At 39.2% G+C, this 24,114-nt stretch overlaps 1 protein-coding gene across 1 annotated transcript in view; it reads right to left on the reverse strand.

Annotated features, from left to right (window-relative positions):
* Window positions 1-22,861, reverse strand: part of LOC126191287 (H/ACA ribonucleoprotein complex subunit 4) — a 73,256-nt gene extending 50,395 nt beyond the window's left edge. Inside the window, exons 1-5 of the mRNA XM_049932100.1 lie at window positions 22,744-22,861; window positions 22,122-22,264; window positions 21,749-21,965; window positions 3,741-3,856; window positions 274-409 (exon numbers count right to left, since the gene is read on the reverse strand). Of these exons, the coding sequence (XP_049788057.1) occupies window positions 274-409; window positions 3,741-3,856; window positions 21,749-21,965; window positions 22,122-22,264; window positions 22,744-22,756 (625 nt within the window). The 5' untranslated portion in view covers window positions 22,757-22,861. The remainder of the gene's footprint in view (window positions 1-273; window positions 410-3,740; window positions 3,857-21,748; window positions 21,966-22,121; window positions 22,265-22,743) is intronic.
* Between the last annotated feature and the right edge of the window lie 1,253 nt (window positions 22,862-24,114).

A 24,114-nucleotide genomic window follows, 5' to 3' on the forward strand; every position in this document is an offset into this window, starting at 1 on the left:
TCTTTAACAAGTCAAGAACAAACTCCCAAATAAAGAGTAACTAAAGAATACCCTGCTACAGAGTAATTTTGTCCCAACAAGAAGCATACCACACTGAAATGCATTCTATATTAATGACACTCACTAAACAAGTAACAACCAAGCACAAAATAAAGCTGCTTATCATTTCACTCTAAGATACACTGAAACCCTCTTTACAAATTATCTATGCTGCCACCTCCAAACCACCACCTGAATCACTACTTCCATGACAATTCTTTCTGTATGACATACCCATATTGCTTTCTTCATCGTACTCCAGAAGTTTACTATCATATATTGTTCTGACCCTCAATTGTCTTTTCACTGCAGATATCAATGGGGGTCTCTGGAATAATGCACCACGAAGTTTCTCCAACGTCTGGCTGACCTGTAAAAATTGATAGTTTTGTAGTACCAAATGGAAAAAATATGATCAACTAACTATTCCACCGTATAACCAAAAAAATTAAGGTATGCTGTTTCACTCCCTCACAAAATGTGAGGTGACAATGCTTATGTAGATTTTATTAATGCAGAACTTCAGAACCGCAATCTACAGCATGAACTTCACAATTTGCTTATTTCCAACAAGTAAAAAATTGCTCTCTTTCAGACAGCATTGTGGTGAGGGTGGGGGAGGAGGATGACAACTAATACACACACAAAAACAAAAAAAAGATAAATTTAGCCATTTTCTCACAAATTACTGAAAATTGTGAAAAACAACAAAAAATGAAACACAATCAACATCAACAACAATACTGTAAGTCAGACTGTTCCAACTTGCTTGCACGTAGCATGCACAAGGCTGGGTCCCAAGCCTTATTTAGTTGGAAACCAATTATTTACAAGATAATAATGAAGTCTGATCTCGATTGTTTTACAAGCGACTACCTAAGATTATTTATCCTATCGTTATGACCCAGTGCGCCGTCATAATTCACAGTATGTCACTTAAACTGACAGTGCTTTGCAAGATCTTGTTGTTGGTTGTCCTTTACATATGTGACACTTACCCTCTGCACGTCTTTCCTATACTATTCAGATAGTCTGGTCTATGTATATTTTCCCAATCTGGCACAGGACACTGTAAATTCCTGACTTCCAGAGTCCTATATCACCCTTAATCGAAATCACCAATGCTTTCATCTTACATTGTGGCAAAATATGCTCTTCACGTATTTCCAGTGTAGTCTTGCAGTTTTCACCGATGTATTCGCAACGTAAGTCTGCTTCCAGAGCTAAGTGGTCAGCGTAGATGGCTGCCATGAAAAGGACCCAGATTTGGTTCCCAGTATTGCCAAGGATTTTTTTTCTTGTTGGGAGGACTGATACGGGATGCAATCAGCCTTGTGATGCCAACTGGGGAGCTACTTGATCAAGAATAGTGGTTCCATAGTCTGGAAATTCTGCAAAATGGTCCTCCATACCACATTCACATGACACTGCATGGCAGAGGATGGTACAGCAGCTGACAGACCTCTCTTAGACCATAACAGCCTGATGAGGCATTCATTGCGAACACAAGGGATATATACTTGTATAGACCGTATCTCTTCTTAACCTGTTAAGTACTGGCCTAGGCATCTTTGGCTTTATAAAATGCTGAATCTGGCAGTTGTAGCAACTTTTCTTACAGAAAATGAGAATTTCTGAGTCCTGTGAACTAATATGTTTAGGACACACATTTATTGAAAGATGGATTCAAAGCTATAAGCAAGCTAGTACAAGTTAATGGAATATTAAATTTATTCTGTTAAAATATTAGTAAATTCACATTGGATAGTCATGTCTGTCAAAACAATGAGCACAATGAATTCAGTTCTACCAGAGGCATCTTACAATGAGATGTCAGACCTTACAATCCACCAATTTCTGCAAGCTTGTGCACACTAATCTGGGACCACACTAAATTAATTTCTGTAAAAAAGGATTTTTGTCACCATGCGTCTATTTCAAAGAGAGAAAAAAAAAAAGGTCAAAGTTTATGACCTCATATGAGTTTTGGATTCGATGGAATCATTAGAATCCCTTAAATATCAAGCCTGCAATTTAAATGGTTCTGAAGAAAAAAGGGACTAATTAGTGATCCTCACCAATTTATGAAGTTTCAAAATTCTGATGGGTGATAGGACCAGTAACTTGAGCTATTAAAATCTTTATTTTCCTTCAATAACCATCACAGTTGTGATAGTAAGTCACTACTTTGTGGCAACTAGTTTCAGAAAATGACATCCATTTTTCAAACCGTGGCCTTAGGTGGAAGTATAATCATACAGCTCCCACCAACGTATACGTGAATAATCAAATATGCACTATTGCTCACTATTAACCATTAAACAGATACAATGTGACAAGTCTCTTATGAGCATACAATGTCAATTTCTTCCAATTTGACAAAGAAAAGGCGTCTGAAACTGGATTAACACTATCAGCAAATTCATCTCTTGATATTGTCCTACATGACATTTATTACGTTGTAGCGAGCTTCCATTAAATGTTATCTATAGGAGCAGTAGCTTAAATGGCTCTGAGCCCTATGGGACTTAACATCCGAGGTCATCAGTCCCTATAGGAGCAGTATTTACAATTACAGGTGGTGTCATTTAATGACAGGACATTACTGCCCACACGGATATGATTATCGCAACTGTGACAGATCCCGAAGGAAAATAAATATTCTCACCAATTGTTCATATACTTAGAAAGATATGTCCCTCAAACTGGGGTGGTGATCAAGTGATACAAGGCCTTCTTTAAAGTAATAGTCAATTCACACTTCATACAATATTTTTTTTTAAACATAAAGATACAAACCCTTTTATGAGGGTTAGTCAACATTTCAATTACCACCTTGTCACTGAATATCTCATCTTTACAGTGAGTTGATATTCCAACATGGACTTTCCATTGTTTGAAAGTTAAGTAATTATTTTTTTAATTTGTTTGCAGGTATATGTCACCAATCCTGGTACACATGGAAAACACTATACCACAGCGATATAGCATGCCACTTGGAGAACAGGGTCAACATGATGCTGCCCACTGATGAAGTTGAGTATAATGCAGAAATTCATTTACGGCACCAGCTGAAATGTTACAGCTGTGTCAGGCCAATCCATATATCTTTAGCCATGCTTATTTTTGATGGCTTTAACAATTCCATCTGATCCTGCATGATGACTCCAATTTTCAAAAACTGAATTTTAATGGCATAAACCCTGTCACAGTACTTACTTTCGGCTGTTACAGGCTAGTAGTTCATCAAAATCCGAAAGTTGCAGGGCCTAACCTCTCCTTCCTAGCCGCAAAAGAATGCACAAACAGTAGTCATGTATTAACACACATGACATGGTCAAATTTAATAATTTGAAATAATACCTGAACACTTCGGAATGTTCTTCCTTAGCTGAAGACTGTCCTACAAGGCACAGTATATTTGTGCAGGAGTGCAACTTTAAGAACTGTATCACACTGTATTGTGCTTGAGAAATGTTAGTTCCAACTAACTGCAATGCTTCCATGTATTAGTACAAGAAAGCACCTTGCAATTTCTTTTTTGTAACAGTGGAGAGGGTCTCTCTCTTATGTTGAGAAATGTGTGTACAGATTTCAGCTACAGTCTACTTATGTGAAACTATTGGTAGACAACACCCTTTTTACAAAATGGTTTATAGAAAACAAAATAGCATTACATACATTTCAACTATGCAACTTACCTTTTGAGCACTCTCTACTGCAGAATGCAACTTGAATATGCATATGTACTCTTTCCCAGCATTTTGCTGTGATTTTACAAGTCGCGTAGCTCTATCTATGCATACTATTAAACAACCTGTGAGCAAACAAACAAACATTTTTTATAAAGCATGCTAATTTTACAGTAGTGCCTATGTTAACATATTTAATGGCTGTTTTCTTTTATGAAGGCAAAATAAACCTTTTTATTATGTTACGAAACATGATGTGCAGATTTAGTTAGATACCTTCTTCAATATTTATAGCAAGATACGCACAGAAATGGAAACATTAACTTGCGCAATCCAATTAGTAGTTCTCAGTTTACTGAATGCACTGAGATGGGAAAAGGCCATATGCTATCTTAAGAAATCTTCGCTGCTATTGTCAAATAAATAGCTTATCTGTACCACTGGTTGCTGGTTCCAGAGGGATCAATCACAGGTTGTGAAGCTATACAACTCCATAATTGGGAAGTTTCTCACATATTCACTCTAACATTGTAACAGCTAGTCTTTCTAAGCTGCAAGAAGCATCTGGCATAAGCAAGTTAACATATCGGAGCCTGACAGAAACATTCAGATAAAACAAGTTACCAATTATCACATTATACACCAATTAAAATTGCTTTGTGATTGATATTTCGGGGAGTCATGTGGTAGGGCCCAGGTCCCAGCCAACTGCAGCCATTTCTTTGCCTCCACAAGCTCGCTGTGTTGTTTGTTATACAGGCACAAACCTTGTAAGGTGATGCTTCCAGGAGGGGTTATTAGGGGCCACGTAGTGCAGCCCGCAAATACAGAAGGGGAGGGAAAAAAACATCAAATATACAGTGACTTTTTCATGTTCTGTTGTGTCACTATAAAAATATCTCTATGTAAATGAGGAAAAACTGTGTCTGCTGCTGAAGTTAGCACTTAGGTAAACATTCTAGTGTCTGCATAAAAATATTGAATTTCTGTAGCACTTGTCGATATCAAAAATTTAAGCCAACCTTCAGTATCAGTTATGGACATTGCCTTATGTCATTTGAATATCCTTGATAAGGAAATGCAGACATTATCAGCCATCTACAACAAAACATTCCCATACCAGAAGACTGTAGAAAGGGTGAATTACTGGACATCACCTTTGTGTCTATGTTGTCGATAAACTAGCAAAAACTATGGCTCTACAATTCTCAGATTGCCATCAAATCACTGTCATTTCAATTCCGTTGAACTCATATGAGCTCAAGTCAAGGGTTACATGGCATGGAACACCAAAACTGTATGCTCACAGAAGTGTAATGACTAACAAAGAATGCTACAAACCAAACTTTATTGTCAGATGGTAGAATTAATGTGTGGTGGAAAATAATATTGAACAACTTATTATTTCATTCAGCCCTAACAGCACTTCTAGAGACCACACAGGCAATAGTGAAAATGATTCACATATAACTGCCTTGTATCCATTTCACCATTTATTTAGATAATTTGTTACTTTGAGATGTGTCTAAGGGAATGCTCATCTTATTGCTATTATTTATCTATAACATGTGACTAAGATATCTTGTGCATCATCATACCTACAGTTCCCACCATAGTCCTCTCTATTACCTGCAAAGACATTGGCAACAATCAAAAAGTAGATGACTTTTTTCTATTTTGGTGCATCCACGACTATCGACTGCACTAGCATGTGGAATGGTGTGCATGTGACTGCAATTCTGCTCCCCACAGTGCTATCTGTCAATCACCAATAATTTTAATCCAAGTATAGTGACTTTTCAAAAGTAACAATGACTGTTGTTTAACAGCAGTTCACCTGAAAAAATTACAGGTCTAGCAGTCCCAGAAAAACTATTGAAACAACATTTACGATGCATTCTTCAAAAGCCAACTACTCTCAGCAATAACGGCAAAAGCACCTCCCATATTTATTATTTTATTGTTTTCACACATTAAACTTTAATGCCCTCATCAAAATTGTTTACATCCAACACATGCCACCAAGTATACTCTATTGGAGGAGGAGGGGGGGGGGGGGTCACGAAGGCATTATCCAAATGGGAAGGAATTATCCAAATGGGACGGAAATCAGTAGATGTGATGTACATGTATTGGATACAAATGATCACAATTTCAGAAAAAGTGGATGATTCATTCAAGAGAAAGTTTTACAAACTGACCAAGCCATTAACATGCTGGTTCTCTTCTAGCCCATATGCAAGACGTTATTCAGCTTGGCACCAACTGATGGGAGTTGTTGGATCTCCACTTGATGGTCATCATGCCAAATTCCATCCAATTGGCATTTTATATCATCAAAATTCCAAGCTGGTTGGAGGGCCCTGCCCACAATGCTCCAAACATTCTTGTTGAAGAACAGATCCAACTACCTTGGGGCAAAGGTAGAGTTTGGCAAGCACGAAGACAAGCAGTAGAAATTTCGATGTGTGCAGACAGGCTTTATCATGCTGAAATGTAAGCCCAGGATGGCTTGCTATGAAGGCCAATAAAACAGATGGCTTGCTATGAAGGCCAATAAAACACAGAATATCGTCAATGTACCAATGTACAAAGGTGCCACGACAGCCAAAGAGGTCCCGCTGTGAAAAGGAATTGGGTCCTGGATCATCACGCCTGGTTGTTGGGCCACGTGGCAAGCGACAGCCAGGTTGTATCCCACACAGTACGAGGCATCTCCAGACATCTCTCTGTCCTGGGATCTTATTGACTGGGATAAGACTCTTCAGCAACTAGTCCCACTTCAAGCTGAGGCCCAATGACCAGCAAAGATGTGTCTGGAGACACCCCGGGCAGTGATGGGGTACCAACCTGACTGTTGCCTGCCATACGGCCCAACAACCGGGAGTGGTAGGCTGGTGTGCCACTTCATTTGATAGCAGGATCCCTTTGGTTGTCACCCGTGGCAGCCTTACAGCACAGGGGTACACTGATGATATTCTACACCCAATTTTGTTGCCCTACAGCGCAAGCCTTCCCGGGCTTACATTTCAGCAAGATAACATCCACCTGCACACAGTGAGATATTCTATTGCTTGTGAAACCCTACCTTGGACAGCAACATCGCTGGATGTTTTCTTAATTGAGAATATTTGGAGCATTTTGGGCAGGGCCCTCCAACTGGCTTGGAATCTGGCGATATGACTGAACAGCATTCGACACAATATCCCCTAGGGCATGCAACGACTTGTGAGTTTGTAAAGCTCTTTCTCTTGAATAAATCATCGATTTTTTTCTGAAATTGTAATCATTTGTTTGTCTGTGCCTGTGTATCACATCTATTAATTTCTGCCCAATTTGGATAATTCCTTTGTGGTGTGTCATCCTTTTTTTAATGAGTGTATTATCTTTTACCAACAGCAGAAGTGGATTGATTTTCATAAGTGTATGACAAAGAGCACTGGTTTTGACCCAACTAATGAGCAGAATAGCAGGAGATCAGTTCTAACTGTAGTTGACTTTCCCATGTGACTTCTGTCAAACAAATTTCTTTTTTCTGCACATTCACAAGGTAAATAGAATGGACAAGAATGTTGGCATGAAGTTATCCAGAAAAAACACATCAGTAACCAGATAATACTCTGAAGAATCAATATCAATATAAGTTCCATGTTCTGGTGCTAGATTGGGTAATTGGAACCAACAGCCCACAGTGTCATCCTTTGCCAATGGTACCACTGGACGCATTATGGGGGGGGGCATGTGCCCAGCACACCACTCTTCCACTCTTCTGGTCATTGGCAGGTTTCTTATACTTGTAATGGTTACTTGTCCGTCGAGTAGGTCTCACGAAGCTGAGTGCACCCAGTACCATTATCAACATACAGCCATCATTTTTTACTTTTTGAAAACTATACTGATTCATCACCAGCTGCTACAAAAAAATCTAAACTGAACATCAGAATCTGATACATAACATCAACATATTGACTCTGTCAATAACGATCTAAAACAAAAAACCACAGTACTAACCGAACATTTCACAGCTGCCGTCTGAAGAAAGGTGCCAGAAGTGTCTTTTTTTATGTTTATAGGCCTAATTTTCTCAAGAAAATAAAGTTTTTAAATATCAATTATTTTTGCAAAACTTTTCCAATTCTCATTAGTGATCATTATTTAGGATACAATCCTTAATATATTGTGGATTTTGATTAGGCCATTAATAAATGCTGCTAAAATTGTTATTTCCTCAATTTTGAGACCAATGAGATAAATGGTCGCTCATTATTCATACCTTTTTGAAACTGTACAGTCAATATATGCTTGTTATCACATCTACTTGACAATAAATATTTCATAAATGTTCACTTGCTACACAATGTCCTCTTAATATACATGCTGACAAAAAAAAAGTGAATCATCCGAAAAGGACTCAACAAAAAACTTCGTGGCTTGAGAGGGAATTTGATGTCATTTCAGCGATTAAAAATTAAGTCAAATTTACAAACAATTTTGGGAGTATGAAGTCACATACCAGTACAGTGTTTCATCCCCACTGGCATGGATGCATGAACTGATTCATTGGGAAAGCTGTCAAGTCAGTTTTATCCTCGCTGAGGCAAACTTGCTCCAACTGGTCCTTGACATTCTGGCTACTGGCATGGAGACAGAACTGACATCTGAGCAAGGACCACACTCATTCTAGTGAGGACAGATTTGGGAATTTCACTGGCCCCAGCACCTCATCAAGCACACAGTTCACAGAGAGATATGCCGCGTGTGGATGAGCACTGTCATGTTGAAAACTGGCACCACAATGCTGTCACAAGCGAGGTAGCACGTGAAGGCATCATGTCTTTAATGCACAACCGTGCTGTCAAAAGTTCACTCAATCACTACCAGCTGTAACCTGAAGTCATACCTGATGCAACCCTACACAATGACGCCAAGATTGACACTACTGCCTTTCTCCAAAACAATGGGATTTCATTCAAGGCCACTGCCATACTTGACAATGATGGTCTTCAGGGATAGTGCAGAACCATAATACATCACTGGACATGATGCAACACAATTCTGCATCTACATGTATATTCTGCAAACCACCATGAGGTGCCTTCATCAGTAGTCCAAGCTTCCCGGCCACTGCACCACTCCAAACGCAGCTGTTTGTGTCGTGGTATTAACAGCAGTCCATTCACAGGACAGTAATTGCCTAGACCGACTGCTGCTAGTCTCCGACCAACGATGTGGGGTGACGGAATGTTACAGTGAGTCCATTACTTGCTTTTGAATGGCAAATCCAGATGTGTAGGGGTTACAATGTGCTTGATGCATGGAACAGCAATCCTCCTTTAAAGTGGTCACATGTGCTTGTCTACAACCTTGACAATGGGTACGTCTGTCCTCATACTCCCATCGTTCCAACACAGGGCCAATTGTCACATTTGAATGCCCCACAAATCTTGATATTGCACAATTCAACCAGTGAGTCAAACAGAAACCCAAAATAAGGACTTCTTCAAGCTCTTTAAGTTGTTGATAATGTCTCACATGTGCACACATCACCTCTGCAGACTTTGCTCTAATCACTCAACACCTGATCAAGTTCTAGCCCACTTGTATACTCTAACAGGAATGGTAACAACAATAAATACAAGCAACAGTAATGCACACTGGTGTACATTCTACCGGTCTTAGAGAATTGCAATTCTAGTCACTTACACACCCACCAATTTCATATGTGTTACAACAAGTTATACTGATTTCCGCATGCTTCAATTCTCCCCTCCCCATCAGCCAGCACCTTCACAGTTCATAAATATTCAAAGAAAGTCAGTTTTCTGCAATACAATGAGCTGTTAATAAACAAACCTCTCCTGTAACCCGTATCAAGTTTTACAATCATAAGGCAATACAAATATATTTTATTGCATTCTACATAGTACTATAGGTGAGTGATCAATAATGGAAACAATGTTATGAGACATTATAAAAAGTGAATCACCATCTCCACTAGTCCTATATATAGAGGCCTGAGAATGTGGATAGCCGCAGCAATCATCACCTCACAATGGTGTGAGCTGTTGCAGATATGTGCGCACATAATTATTTCTTTGTAGTTAAAAATTCAAGGGCAATCACAATAATTATTTCTTTGTAGTTAAAACTTCAAGGGCAATATAATGTGGTAAGTGAATGAGAGGCACATTTCACACTATTTTGGACAAGATAGGTGTATTTTAATTTTCAAGAAACGGGCATACGAAGTGAAAGGTAATTATATGTACTTCCCAAATATAACAAAATTAACTGCCAGAAACTCATGTACGAAGACTGGTGTAACAGTAAATAAGAAAAATGTAAAATTGCTGTTTGGCACATGACAATTTTTTCTCCTTCCCACATCAGGGGGAAAGGATTTTCAAAAGCTGGTGCCATTGATAGTTGCACACAGCATCCACGAATCTTACATGTCAACACCACCCAAATTATTCAAAATGGGTGACAACACTGTTTGGACACACAGTTCTGGTCTCATGTTTATAATCTAAGTTAATTTTTCCATGCTTGAGCTGTGAAGCAATACCTTCTGGATTGAGAATTTCCATGCTCTAATTTCATCACAAGTGAGTCTACATGAATAATTAATTCTCATCTAATTATGTTTGTTTCTGAAATATGAGGTGGAGCATTCTCTAAATTTCATTTTGTTAGGCGTATGACAAGCGTGTTCTTCCTCCAAAATATTGACCACGTCTAGTGGCCATATATCATGCACCTGGGAATGTAAGCTGGCAAAATTGGAGGAAGAAGCTAGCTTGTGCAGACAAAAAACATTCTAAAGTGAAGCAGTAAGAGAGAGGCAGAGTGTGTCACCAAAAGATGAAAAGTAGTGCGACACTGGCAGGAAAAGAAGAGGTACAAAAGAGGCACAGAAAGGAAACTTTAACAGCAACAGTGAGAAAACTTCCAAAGCAGGAACAAGACGCAAATGTTCATAAAATTTCTCCACAATAAGTGTGAGAAGCAAACTGTAGAGCAGGCATATTTATGCCAATCATAAAAAGACAAGGTATGGATTAAAAATAAATAAAGATAAGAGTGAAGTAACGGTATTTGGGAGATATAAAGGAATCAATGGAAATATTACCTTGAATGGAGAATCCCTCAACGTGGTAGAAAGTTTCACTTATTTAGGGAGTGAAATATCTAGGGATGGAAGAAATTGATAGGAGGTTACAGATGGGAGGCAATTTCTACCAAATAATAAAACACCTGATTTGGAATAATAAAGTTTCAGAAAAAGCATAACTCCTTATGTACAAGAATTATTACTTCCCTATTGTCACCTATGGTGGAGAAACATGGACAATGACAGAAAGGGACTGGAGCAGACTGCAAGCAGGGGAAATGAAATTTCTCAGAGCAGTTACTGGAAAAACATGAATGGACAGAGTAAGGAATGTAGAGATTAGAAAGGACCTTAAACAAGAAAGTATGAGAGAAGAAATTGAAAAAAAGAGATTAAGGTGGTAAGGGCATGTTAAGAGGGCGCATGGGCAGAGACTCCCCAAAATTATGGAAGAACTAAAGATGGATGGAAAAAGACCTAGAGGGCACCCAAGAACACGGTGGAAAATGGGAGTGAGAATATCTGTGGATAGGACAGGTGTGACCTGGCAGCAAGTGGATGAAGAAAAGTGGTGAGAGGACCGAGTCAAATGGAGAGGACTCATCAGCACCCAGACCCAGCAGTAGCTGGAGCGGGATCCGGACATAGATAGATAAAACGACAAGAGTTGTTGGTGACACATCGTGCAAGAAGAGTTCCGATAATATTGTGCAAGATGACCTGTGATGTGATTAATAATAATAATTTTTTTAGTCTCAAATAGGCTTAAGTGTTATCTCAGTTGTTATGCCAAATGTAGGTGAAAACTGGGGAGACTGATTTTGTTAAAAACTAAGGGTGCCATCTTTGTATAGCCAGGGAACAAGGATTATGCCAACAGAGTCTGTTTTATCTGAACCAACATTTTTTTGCTCTTGAGTTTTCTGGGTACAATGCATGTTAAGTGGTTGGTTTAAGTATACTGTCATACTGTTTGATAGTTATGTCTGTTTATGATTGCAGCCTTATTTTCATCTTTTAGTGAAGTGTATCATCATGGGGTTTCCTGGTGTAAATTCATAGAATAAATAAACCTTTTAGTCATGTTTTAAGGTGTTCTTGTGGTATATTTCAGTCATTTTTTAAGCTCTATGTAATTAAATTTCATGTACAAAGTGTCACATACCTTACAGTCACATGCCTAACATGCACTAACATCTATAACAATACACAGAAAGTTGATGAGACTTACCCAACAAAAGCGCTGGCAGGTCGATAGACACACAAATAAACACAAACATACACACAAAACTCTAGCTTTCGCAACCAACGGTTGCCTCGTCAGGAAAGAGGGAAGGAGAAGGAAAGACAAAAGGATTGGGTTTTAAGGGCGAGGGTAAGGAGTCATTCCAATCCCGGGAGCGGAAAGACTTACCTTAGGGGGAAAAAAGGACAGGTTTACACTCGCACACACACACATATCCATCCACACATACACAGACACAAGCAGACATTTGTAAAGGCAAAGAGTTTGGGCAGAGATGTCAGTTGGGACGGAAATACAGAGGCAAAGATGATGTTGAAAGACAGGTGAGGTATGAGCGGCGGCAGATTGAAATTAGCGGAGATTGAGGCCTGGCGGATAGCGAGAAGAGAGGATATGCTGAAGGGCAAGTTCCCATCTCCGGAGTTCTGACAGGTTGGTGTTAGTGGGAAGTATCCAGATAACCCGGACGGTGTAACACTGTGCCAAGATGTGCTGGCCGTGCACCAAGGCATGTTTAGCCACAGGGTGATCCTCATTACCAACAAACACTGTCTGCCTGTGTCCATTCATGCGAATGGACAGTTTGTTGCTGGTCATTCCCACATAGAACGCTTCACAGTGTAGGCAGGTCAGTTGGTAAATCACGTGGGTGCTTTCACACGTGGCTCTGCCTTTGATCGTGTACACCTTCCGGGTTACAGGACTGGAATAGGTGGTGGTGGGAGGGTGCATGGGACAGGTTTTACACCGGGGGCGGTTACAGGGGTAGGAGCCAGAGGGTAGGGAAGGTGGTTTGGGGATTTCATAGGGATGAACTAAGAGGTTACGAAGGTTAGGTGGACGGCGGAAAGACACTCTTGGTGGAGTGGGGAGGATTTCATGAAGGATGGATCTCATTTCAGGGCAGGATTTGAGGAAGTCGTATCCCTGCTGGAGAGCCACATTCAGAATCTGATCCAGTCCCGGAAAGTATCCTGTCACAAGTGGGGCACTTTTGGGGTTCTTCTGTGGAAGGTTCCGGGTTTGAGGAGATGAGGAAGTGGCTCTGGTTATTTGCTTCTGTACCAGGTCGGGAGGGTAGTTACGGGATGCAAAAGCTGTTTTCAGGTTGTTGGTGTAATGGTTCAAGGATTCCGGACTGGAGCAGATTCGTTTGCCACGAAGACCTAGGCTGTAGGGAAGGGACCGTTTGATGTGGAATGGGTGGCAGCTGTCATAATGGAGGTACTGTTGCTTGTTGGTGGGTTTGATGTGGACGGACGTGTGAAGCTGGCCATTGGACAGGTGGAGGTCAACGTCAAGGAAAGTGGCATGGGATTTAGAGTAGGACCAGTTGAGGTTGGAGAGGAAATTCTGGAGTTCTTCTTCACTGTGAGTCCAGATCATGAAAATGTCATCAATAAATCTGTACCAAACTTTGGGTTGGCAGGCCTGGGTAACCAAGAAGGCTTCCTCTAAGCGACCCATGAATAGGTTGGCGTACGAGGGGGCCATCCTGGTACCCATGGCTGTTCCCTTTAATTGTTGGTATGTCTGGCCTTCAAAAGTGAAGAAGTTGTGGGTCAGGATGAAGCTGGCTAAGGTAATGAGGAAAGAGGTTTTAGGTAGGGCGGCAGGTGATCGGCGTGAAAGGAAGTGCTCCATCGCAGCGAGGCCCTGGACATGCGGAATATTTGTGTATAAGGAAGTGGCATCAATGGTTACAAGGATGGTTTCCGGGGGTACACAGAAAGTAGCGGAAATGTAGGAAAAGTCTCATTACCGTGCACTCATAATGAAAGGTTCTGGCTATCATAACATATTATTCATCAAATATGTAAAACTTCAGGTTTTCTCAAATTTCTAAAATGATCTTTTCCTTGTCTATTCTCTGTCACGTGCCTAACATATACAAACTAATTTCTTTTATAAACAAAAATAAAATTCTCACTTGTCATTGGTGGTTATCCTAACTGTTTTAATTACTATGATTATTTGTAAGTTAGAAAGTGCATCACAACTATTAACTACCAGGAGCAGTAGTAAGCTTAACTTTTAAAAGTCACATGCCTAATGAAAAAAATACTGTGTAATTCCCCAAGATAGCAATGATAAGAAGAGTGATGTACACAGAGTAACAAATTCTTATCAAGCTGTCACAGTCTTTTTTAATGACCTACAGAAGTTGATGAAAAGGGGGAATGTCACATGATACGACAGAAAACAAGTGATGTTTTAAGTCACTTAACTTTCAGTGGTTCGATGCTCTAGCTATTTCATGCGAGACACATCGACACAAGTGACTTCAATGTTGACGAACGAGTTGGAAGATGTAATAAGCTTTGTGACACCTTTTAGAAATGCCTCACTACAGATATTTTTATTACTCTCAACACGAAATTTTGACTTAAAATTTGTGAAATATTATGAAACTAAACAATGATGATCTGTCAAATGCCTACTCAAACTTTTAAAATGCATGATAGTAATAAAAGGCTATTATTCTTAAAAGGCTGTTCCAGCTTGTGGAACATTGTTGCTCCCTGTGAACAATTTAGTGTCCAGGCACACTGGGAGCACTGCTGCTTGCTGAAAAACAATCTAATGTGCCAGCACAGCAGAGCCCTGAGAACTGTTGGCTGCATCTAACATGATCGCCAATCTTATACCCCTAGCATCCACACCCACACAACTTCAGACACACTGCATCGAGCATCGAGAGAGCTCCTGCCCCATGGCACTCGCTGCACCTTACTCTACATTCACATGAGCAAGGAACTCCGCCACCTTGAGAAATCCATTTCCAAACACAACTCTGCAAAATAACAGGACTTTGCTGACATGATTGATAAGGCAGATATGGAACTCACAGATGCGAATAAAGGGTCTTGCGGATAAGGTGCAGATAGAATTTTTTTTATCTGCGCAGATCTCTACTTATATGCATCTATATCTGGATAAGAACAACAAAATGATTTACATCTAGCTGTTTACAAGGCTGCTACTGTAGTGCAAGGCAATCAGAGAATGCACTCGGTCACACCTTCTGTTCCATTCAGAGTTATCAAATTTCTCTTTGCTACTGCTACTATAGCCAGTTGCAGATAAAGCTTGCAGCTGGTAACCTTAATAGTTATGATCTATTTTGCTGTGTGCTGTCTCTCTGTGCAGCAAGTTTATTTTACACTAGAGAATTTCTGAAACTTGCAGCAGGCATGTGTAGAATAGTGCGGTTGCTGAACGGAAAGTTCAGTGATCTGCATGTTTTGCACGGGCAGGCACAGGAGTTTGTGTGCTCAGCGTGTGAGTATTTTGATATGGAGAGAGAGAATGATGCAACTACCATCTGTAATGAAGGTAGCCTAAAGAACTGCAGACACTTTGAAGACACATAGAAACATTGTCACCAATGTTTGTAAGGAAAAATACAGCAGAAAGAAGGGAGAGCATCGTTATCTAAGTAACGGACACCTAGTATGAGCTGGTATTCAAAAGAAAAGGTACGAAATAATGGTGTTGGTATAATTGAAGTCTTATTCAAAATTAATCACCAGAGGCCTAAGCACAAGTATCCCACTGTTTCATGAGCCACGAGATTCCCTGTTTCCAGAATTCCTGAGCCTATGACAGAAGCTATTACAACGTGAAGCACTACCCTTTCAGACGTAATTTTAGTGAACAGATGCACGGGAGTTGCAGGGTAACATGTCTAGGCTGCAGAGTGGATGCTCAACTTGCTCCCACTTTAGCTTAGCCATTACACTTTTGTGACCTTTTAGACATGTAGACATGCACTATTATGGAGCAGAATCACTCCCACCTTGAGCAGCCCAAGCCACCTCACAGAACAAATCACTTTTAATAGTTTTTCCTTATCAAGGAAATTGATGAGTATCATAGCTTGAACATAAAATAAGACAGTGAGTATCACCTTGCCAGGGCACAGCTTTGAAACATTTCATGCGCACATGACAATACTATATTTACATCCCTAGACATATCACATGTTATCCCAAAGCAGCATATACAAATTCAATTTGTTTGGTTGTTATGACTATTCATACCTTTTCATTTGACTACTCTTTCCAGAAAGAGGCAAAACCACTTTGACTTTAACTAATTCCTAAACTAGGCTAATTCAAACAGGATGCTGTTCATCACCACATATTTGGATATTATGAGAGAAAAGAACATGTTACTGTAACAAAAACTGTACCTTACCCTTCGTGGGCAGAATTATTCTGCGGCAGCATGACTTCTTTGTTAATGATTCTCAGAACCCTCATTTTTGGTACAAAAACAATTAATGGACACGAAATTCTGATGGCGAGAAGTGATATTGCAGCATGGTGCTCTCGGTTTTAAAAAGCACTGTTAAGGAGTCGTTTGAAGACAGTGTGTGGCTTGAGGAAACATGGGTAAACGGTGGTGGTTCTGCCAGAAAAAGACTTGACAGATGAAAGATTTGGGATTCAAGGGGGCAACTACTGGAAAACTTACATCAGCGATCTGTTACTGTAACAGAGAATGCCCCATACCATTTTGTCACTGAAGATAAAGCTCCAACAACAGAAACTGATAAACCTGACACTGCTGAAACAACAAAATGTTTTAAGTTCAGGATGATTTACGTAAGGCAAAGCACGCCAAAAAGAAAGAAAGAGAGAGAGAGAGAGAGAAACAGGGAGTTGGCTAAAGAACATGGGCACAGGGTTCTTCGGGTTCCACCACACCACTAACATTTCAAATCACTGAAATAATTTAGGCACAAATCAAACATTGTGTGGCAACACATAATAGAAGCTCCACTGTGGCAGAAAAGAATTGGAGTAATGTTGTACATTAAATAGAAATGGTTATTAAAGAATCATGGAAGAGTGAAGATACTGCAGAAAGTAATGTTGAAAATATAATATCATTTCAGCAATTCCAATGACTCTTCCACAGACCACAGTACAGGTAACACCAGTGTTGACGAAGAAAGTGCCTGTGAACTAAGTGCCATTTCCTTTTGCATGATTAATCTTTATTACAGTGTTTTGTTTTTCCCATTTCCGCAACAAATCTTATCTTGTTATTAAGGAGTACCACTATGCACAAATGTGATATACTACATACACACTACAGTGTTTGGTAAGTACTTAAGCTGTTTATATTAATTTGATATTATGAGTTATTGTATTTACATGAACGATTCAGCTACATTTCAGCATCCCTTTCGTAACGAATATGTCAACCAAATGTGATTCATTTTGACAATTGTAAGACAGTATGTTCCCTGTTCAAGGTTCCCACAAGTTTCCCCAAGTGAAATTCCCTGGTTTCCAGACAAGTCTTAGCATTTTTCTCTGACACATCTTGAGGTAAGCAGAGGCATAAGCTGACAAACAAAATGTAAGCACTTCCATATTTCTCTGCCATGTGAGCAAAAATTTTAAGTACTAACATCAACATCTTTCGTAATGGACTCTTTTTAGATGGAGAAAGCAAGCCAAATGTTGTGTGTGTCATTAAGACCCCTGTCGTCATTTTATTTCAATAAAACGAAACATTTGGTGACAAAAATATGCACTTCCTTGGAGCCGCAAGACAGATTTAAAATACCTCAACAAAAGTAGGCCTCTTGAAAGAGGTGTACAAGCCGGGGAAGAGTTGTGTAAACCAACATTACAGGTGATCGCCAATAAAATGTTGGTTCTACTATGTTCATCATTGTCGGTTATTACCCATTGTGTTATGTCTATTCATTTACAGGTGTTGTGTGATTTTTCTTTCAAAAAATATATGAGAACATAACGTACAAACTGCCAGCCACTGCCACAATTTTCCTCTTCTTATCGTCCAAACTTTCTAATATATAAACCACTTTTGAAGTCTTAAAATGTACTAGAATAAATAAAAGTCTATCACATTCTGCACTGTGTAATGTACTTGTAGAGAGACAGTTGCAATTCCTGAAATGCATCGCCCGTGACCTCTGGCCTGCCGAGAAGCACCACAGTCCTGGGACCATAGATAACCAATAAAATCTGCTGCATTATGCCACACACAAACAGACCCAGCCTGTGGGCAGATCAGTTAGACTAGATCTGACAGGCAGGGCCTACAGCTTCACATTGGCAGGCCTGATCCGTTAGAAGTACCCACAGAAATGGCCTGCTGTTTCCGCCCGTCGTGGAAGCCCCCTCATGTGGCCAGCTATTCACATGTCATAGACACTTTCGATGAAATGAGACTGCAGTGATAAATCCATGCAGCAGATAACTTGTGCAAATACTATGAGTATTAATATAGGGTGTGAATAAAGTCTAGGAGCACTTTCAATTATTTATTGCACAAGAACCAAACACTGTACAGATATCATATATATGCAATTTTGAAGAGAAATCCTGAAAGTTTTTTTTTCACGTATACCACCACACCGTAGTTTGGTAATTTGCTGATAGTCAGCGCCAGACGCAAATATGGGGAGTTCAGGTGTGGAGCGATCTTCCTGTGTGTTGGAGTTAAACAAAATAAGTGTGCTATAGCTGTTCAATGTATGTTTACAACCAAGTTTGGTAAGAAGCCACCAAAAAGGAAGGCCATTTACCACTGGCACAGCAAATTCTTTATGACAGGTTGCCTGTGCCCGACAAAGAAAAGCGGATGTCCCAGTGTAAGTGAAGTGAATGTTAAGAGCGCATACGAGAGACATTCATAAGGAGTCCAAAGAAATCGGTGCGTCGTGCATCCTGTAAACTCAAAATGGCTCCAATGACAGTGTGGAAAGTCCTGCAACAGAAGCTGTCTATGAAACCATTCAAATTGGAGCTAGTGCAGAAGCTCAATGGCGACAACAAAGACAAGTATTTTGAGTTTTGTTTGCAGTTGAACAACTGAATGAGGGTGGGGATGGCATTGTTAATCGCTTAATTTTTATTGACGAAGCAACACTAATGGGAAAGTAAACAGTAACAATTGCCGACTCTGGGGTACAAAACATCCACATGAATGCACTGAATTTGAGCACGATTCCCCAAGGTAAATGTTTTTTGTGTCGTATCATGTCGAAAACTGTATGGGCCATTCTTCTTCGCCGAGAGCACTGTCACTGGATATTCCTACTTGGACGCATCGGGGCAATGGCTGATGCCTCAAATGCAATTAGACACTGTTCATCTTTCAGCAGGATGGGGCTCCCACCCATTTTCATCGTGAAGCTCGTGGGTACCTGAACACGGACTGCCGCATCAATGGATTGGCTGTGCTACAGATGGGGACAGCTGTTTGTTAAAATGGCCTCCCCAATCACCAGATATCACTCCGTGTCACTTTTTTCTATGGGGACACATTAACGATCTGATGTACGTACCACCTCTACCACGTGATGTTGTAGAGCTCCAGGAGAGAATACAGGAAGTGACTGCCACTGATGATGTCATGCTGGGACAGGTATGGCAAGAATTCGATCATCATATTGAAACTGCCAGGTCACTCATCGTTAGCATATCAAATGTTTGTAAAAAAAAACTTTCAGAGTTTCTCTCCGAAATGCAATATGTATGACATCTGTACAATGTTTAGTTCTTGAGCAATAAATAATTGAAACAGTTCCCGTACTTTGTGTACACCCTGTAGTGACGAGGATAGGTAGCAACTCACCGTAAAGATGATCACTGAGCCACAGACAGGCATGTAGGAAACACAATCACACTCTCACAATTAAATTTTCGGTCACAGCCTCTGTCAGACTACAAGAGCACACACACATTCACACAATGACTCAGACACAACTCATGCACACACGAAAACCATCTCCAGACCCTGCGCCAACAATCTCTCAGAATCCAAACAAATCATTCCTCATCCCTCCTGCCTCTCATTCGCAGCTGCTAGGCTGATGGCAAGAAGTGGTGGCAGAATGGGGAGAATAAGTAAGAATGAGGGTGTAGGGAAGCAGCACATGTAGTCAGCTGTGCCTGGTCAGCGATGATTCATGACATCTCAGTAAACAAACCATTTCACCTCAGGGACAAAAACAATAATTTTCTGTTTTTTTTTCTTTTTAAAAGTTCCCTGATATTTCCCTAGCACGTTTGAAATTCTCTGTTATTTCCTGATATCCAGAACTTGTGGAAACCCTGCTGTAGCATTTGTTCAGAGAAAAATGATAGGAATACCGTACCATTTTATACACAGAAGTGTGATCATTATGCAGCAAGTACATTATGATTCTGTAAAGTGACCTAAATACTGCACATTAAATGCAGCAAGATTTTTATGTTTTTCATGGCAGTGACACATAATGGCCTCTTATAATTTTATTTTCGTTGGGACCACACCACTAACAGTGATACATAGGTTACATTAAGAATTTTGATGTTGCCTGATGATCAAAATGACACACTGATATTAAATAAAAGTGTGTGTGTTAACAGCTCATATTTTTTACATAAAAATTACACTCTAAATATCCTCATTTTTTATTTGTTTTTTGTTTTAGAAATTAATTTACTGGTTGCTGCATTAGCCCACAATTATGAGAAAATGAAAAACTAGCTTCTCATTTGTGTACTTAGGCCTACTGATTCTTGTCTGAAAATGTGAAAATGCAGTAACAGCACTGACCTATGAAATATCTTCTTTGAAATCAAATCAAACTTCACAGATTGCAGAAAATTTACATACTACAGAAATCAGCTACAGTTTATAATGGGCCACCCACATGCGCATGTTGGAAATGTCTAAAACAGTATGATTAAAAGTGAATGTATTATTAATAAAAACTGAAGTAAGTAAAAATGATTAGTTGGTCCTAAGGCCCACTCACTTACAACTGGATTTTGTTTTAAATTTAAACCATTTGAATAAATATCCCAATGATGGTACGACAGGTTAAATTTATCATACTACTTACTCTAACAAACCGGGTCGACAGAAGCGTCCGATCCCACGCGTCGGCTTTGACCCGTGACGTAAGGGTGTTGTCGTGTGTGACGTCATGACGGCGCGGAGTTTGGTTTGAGTGTGGCTGTCTCCAGTTCTGTTTTATCTTATTTTGTTTACTTTTCTGATCTGTTCGTTCTATCTCGTGAGATTTTTTTTTAAATTTAAAAACGCTTATTACTTATTTTAATTATCTGTTTCCTCCAATTTCTGTTTTAGATTATTATATTTATCTTTCTGATCTGTTCGTTCTATCCCGTGAGATTTTTTTTTTTAAAAAGACAAAAAACACTAATCAGCTACTGAAGCATCTTTATCTTCTATGGGTTGCAGGGGTTACGACCCCTGGGGAGGTGGGTGGGTATTCATGCATGGCTGTCTTCACTTACACGTTGTAGCTACGCAAGGCGTCTAAATTTGTTTATATTTAGTTTGCCCCCCCCACCCAAAACACCCCATTTCCCGCGCTTGTCCCGTTAGTGTCATTAGGCTTCTTGTGGAAAGTGTGTGTGTGTGTGTGTGTGTTTTTGTTTCCGCCATATTTGTGACGTCATGGGTCAAAGCAGACGGGCGGGATCGGACGCTTCCGTATTTCCAACAAACCCACCTTTATGTCACACACTTCTGTTTCAACTTTCTCTAATTCTTCAAATAATACTTTCAGTTGCAGTGTAATGAGCAAACAGCCAAATTATTTGTAATTCATCAACTCAATAATTTATAATGAACTAAAATTGGCACTGTACTTACCTGTAACTTTTGGATCCAATGTTCCAGAATGACCAGTTTTTTCCACCTTGAGAATTCTTTTAATCCATGCAACTACTTCATGGGAGCTTGGATTGGCTGGCTTATCAACGTTAATGAATCCATACTTAATATAATCCTTTATGGTCCTTTGAAGAGGAGAACATCCAAATGGCAACGGGGTAAAGTGGTTCGTGCGAACATTTAATTTGTCAAAGTTCTGAAAATAAAAGAATTAGCTCTTACTAACGACACCAAGATGCACAATCTTATCAAGTATTTTCAAAATCTAATAGTAATTACTTGATGCGAAGTAGTACTCTGTACTAACAACATTGTTTATACACAATTCTCCCAAGATTAAACAAAAATATACCTTTAACAAAAGTGGCCATTCAGATGTGTCTAGCTTGGCTACTTTGTCTGAAGACTGTAAATGAAACGATTCTTCATGCTGAATATCTGCAACTGACTTCTCCCTCTTTTTTTTCTTACTTTTCTTCTCCCCAAGCACAGGTTCTGTTAACATGAGAGCATCAAACATAAATTACATGCTCACATAAAGTACTTTACAATATAAAGAAACTGAATGTTAACTTGCGTGTACAATGTAAGTACTTGTAAGTAAAACAAATATACGACGTTTACCACATCGTAATAGTATGAACAGGTCTTTCGGATGTGTAGGAATCACACGTTCTCACAGAATGTAAACAAAAACCGGCGAATACAAACACAAATGAAAGCAATACAAATACCGATCTAGCAATGTATAATTTCGAAAATGGATCAAGATTGACATCAGCTTTCGACATATCCACTTATTTCATTCACTTATACAACTTTTAAAACGAGTAAAACATAAAACCTCCTGGGTGAAGTTACAACTAACTTAACCTATTATCTATTAATTACAATCCTAACAAAATATTCTTCATATATCTACAACAAAAACATAATTGTAAACTAAATGGAGTTGCAATGAACATCCTTCATACCTGTTTCTTCCATGTTTTCAACACACGTGGTCTACAGGCGCCACTAAATTCAACTTTCGATACATTTGGCAACGTCGGCACCTTCGTTTGATCACAACCAGAGCACGCGGCAACGTAAATAAAATCAAAGTACCACCAACTGCTGGAACTGGGAAGGAAATCGATTTCACGATATAAATAAAAAGATTCCTTAAAGGAACACTAATTTTTCTAAACATGTATAACACATTTTAGGAGAATAACAAAAGCATTTTGTATACGTGGAAGAACCCTGGGGACACGGAGAGATCTCGAAACTAGATTTTTCACAACTTCTGAACTGCATATTAAAACTGTAAAATGCAGAAATGTAAGAAATTTAGGAGATGGTGCATGGCTAAACTTAAAAAAACAGTGTTTATTGAAAGTTTCCAAGGGTTCATTCTGTAGAAATATGAGCTGTAACATAAGATACTGAATTACGTTGTCGAAAGGGAGACAGCATGAAAAAATTCAGTGAACGCAGCAGCGAAAAGGGAATACAGATGTTTCATAAATGAGATTCGCAGCAAGTGCAAAATGGCCAAGGTGGAATAGTTATGGAAGAAATGCAAGTATGTTGAAACATGCATGACTATGAGAAAAATAGAGAACACCTATAAGAAAATTGAAGAGATCTTGGGATAAAAGAATAGCACATGTAGGATATCAAAAGTTCAGAGGCAGGCCAGTACTTACAAAAGAAGGGAAGGTTAAAAATTGGAAGGAATATGTTGAAGTGTTATGTGAGGGAAAAACATTTTAAGACAGTATTGTAGAAGATAACTTAAGGAAGGAGAGAGAGACACCATATTGCAAGAATAATATGACATAACACACAAACATCTAAGTTGAAAGAATCTGGGGTAAGCAACAGTCTTCCAGAATTATTCAGACGATTTGGGGAAAGTACCGTGAAGTGATACGATGGGGTAAACTGAGACAAAATGCAACATTTGTTGTAATACGTCAGTATATTAACAACTCAAAGTAAATGGTGGCAACAATTATGTTTCTCTGACCATCAATGTCTGTTCTAAAGTCTGCAACAGTCAACTGTTTTTCTCGCCAATTTCTTGCTCAGCTGTATTGTTTACTGTTAAAGATTATGTTGTTCTTTTTTTAAGGTACTGGGAACTTTACTCAACTAACACAAATCCTACATTTGAACAAAGCTGAATTTCTCGTGAAAGACAAAGAATATATCTAAGATCATTAACTTGCTATTGTTATTACATATTTAAAAAAAGTTTTCTAAAAAATAAAAATTTTAAAAAAATTGTCCTGCCATTGAATCTAAATTCTATACAATTCATTTTTTTCATTTTTTTGGCTAGAAAAAGATGCCTAGGT

Source organism: Schistocerca cancellata, chromosome 6, assembly GCF_023864275.1.
Source record: "Schistocerca cancellata isolate TAMUIC-IGC-003103 chromosome 6, iqSchCanc2.1, whole genome shotgun sequence".
NCBI classification, from domain to species: domain Eukaryota; kingdom Metazoa; phylum Arthropoda; class Insecta; order Orthoptera; family Acrididae; genus Schistocerca; species Schistocerca cancellata.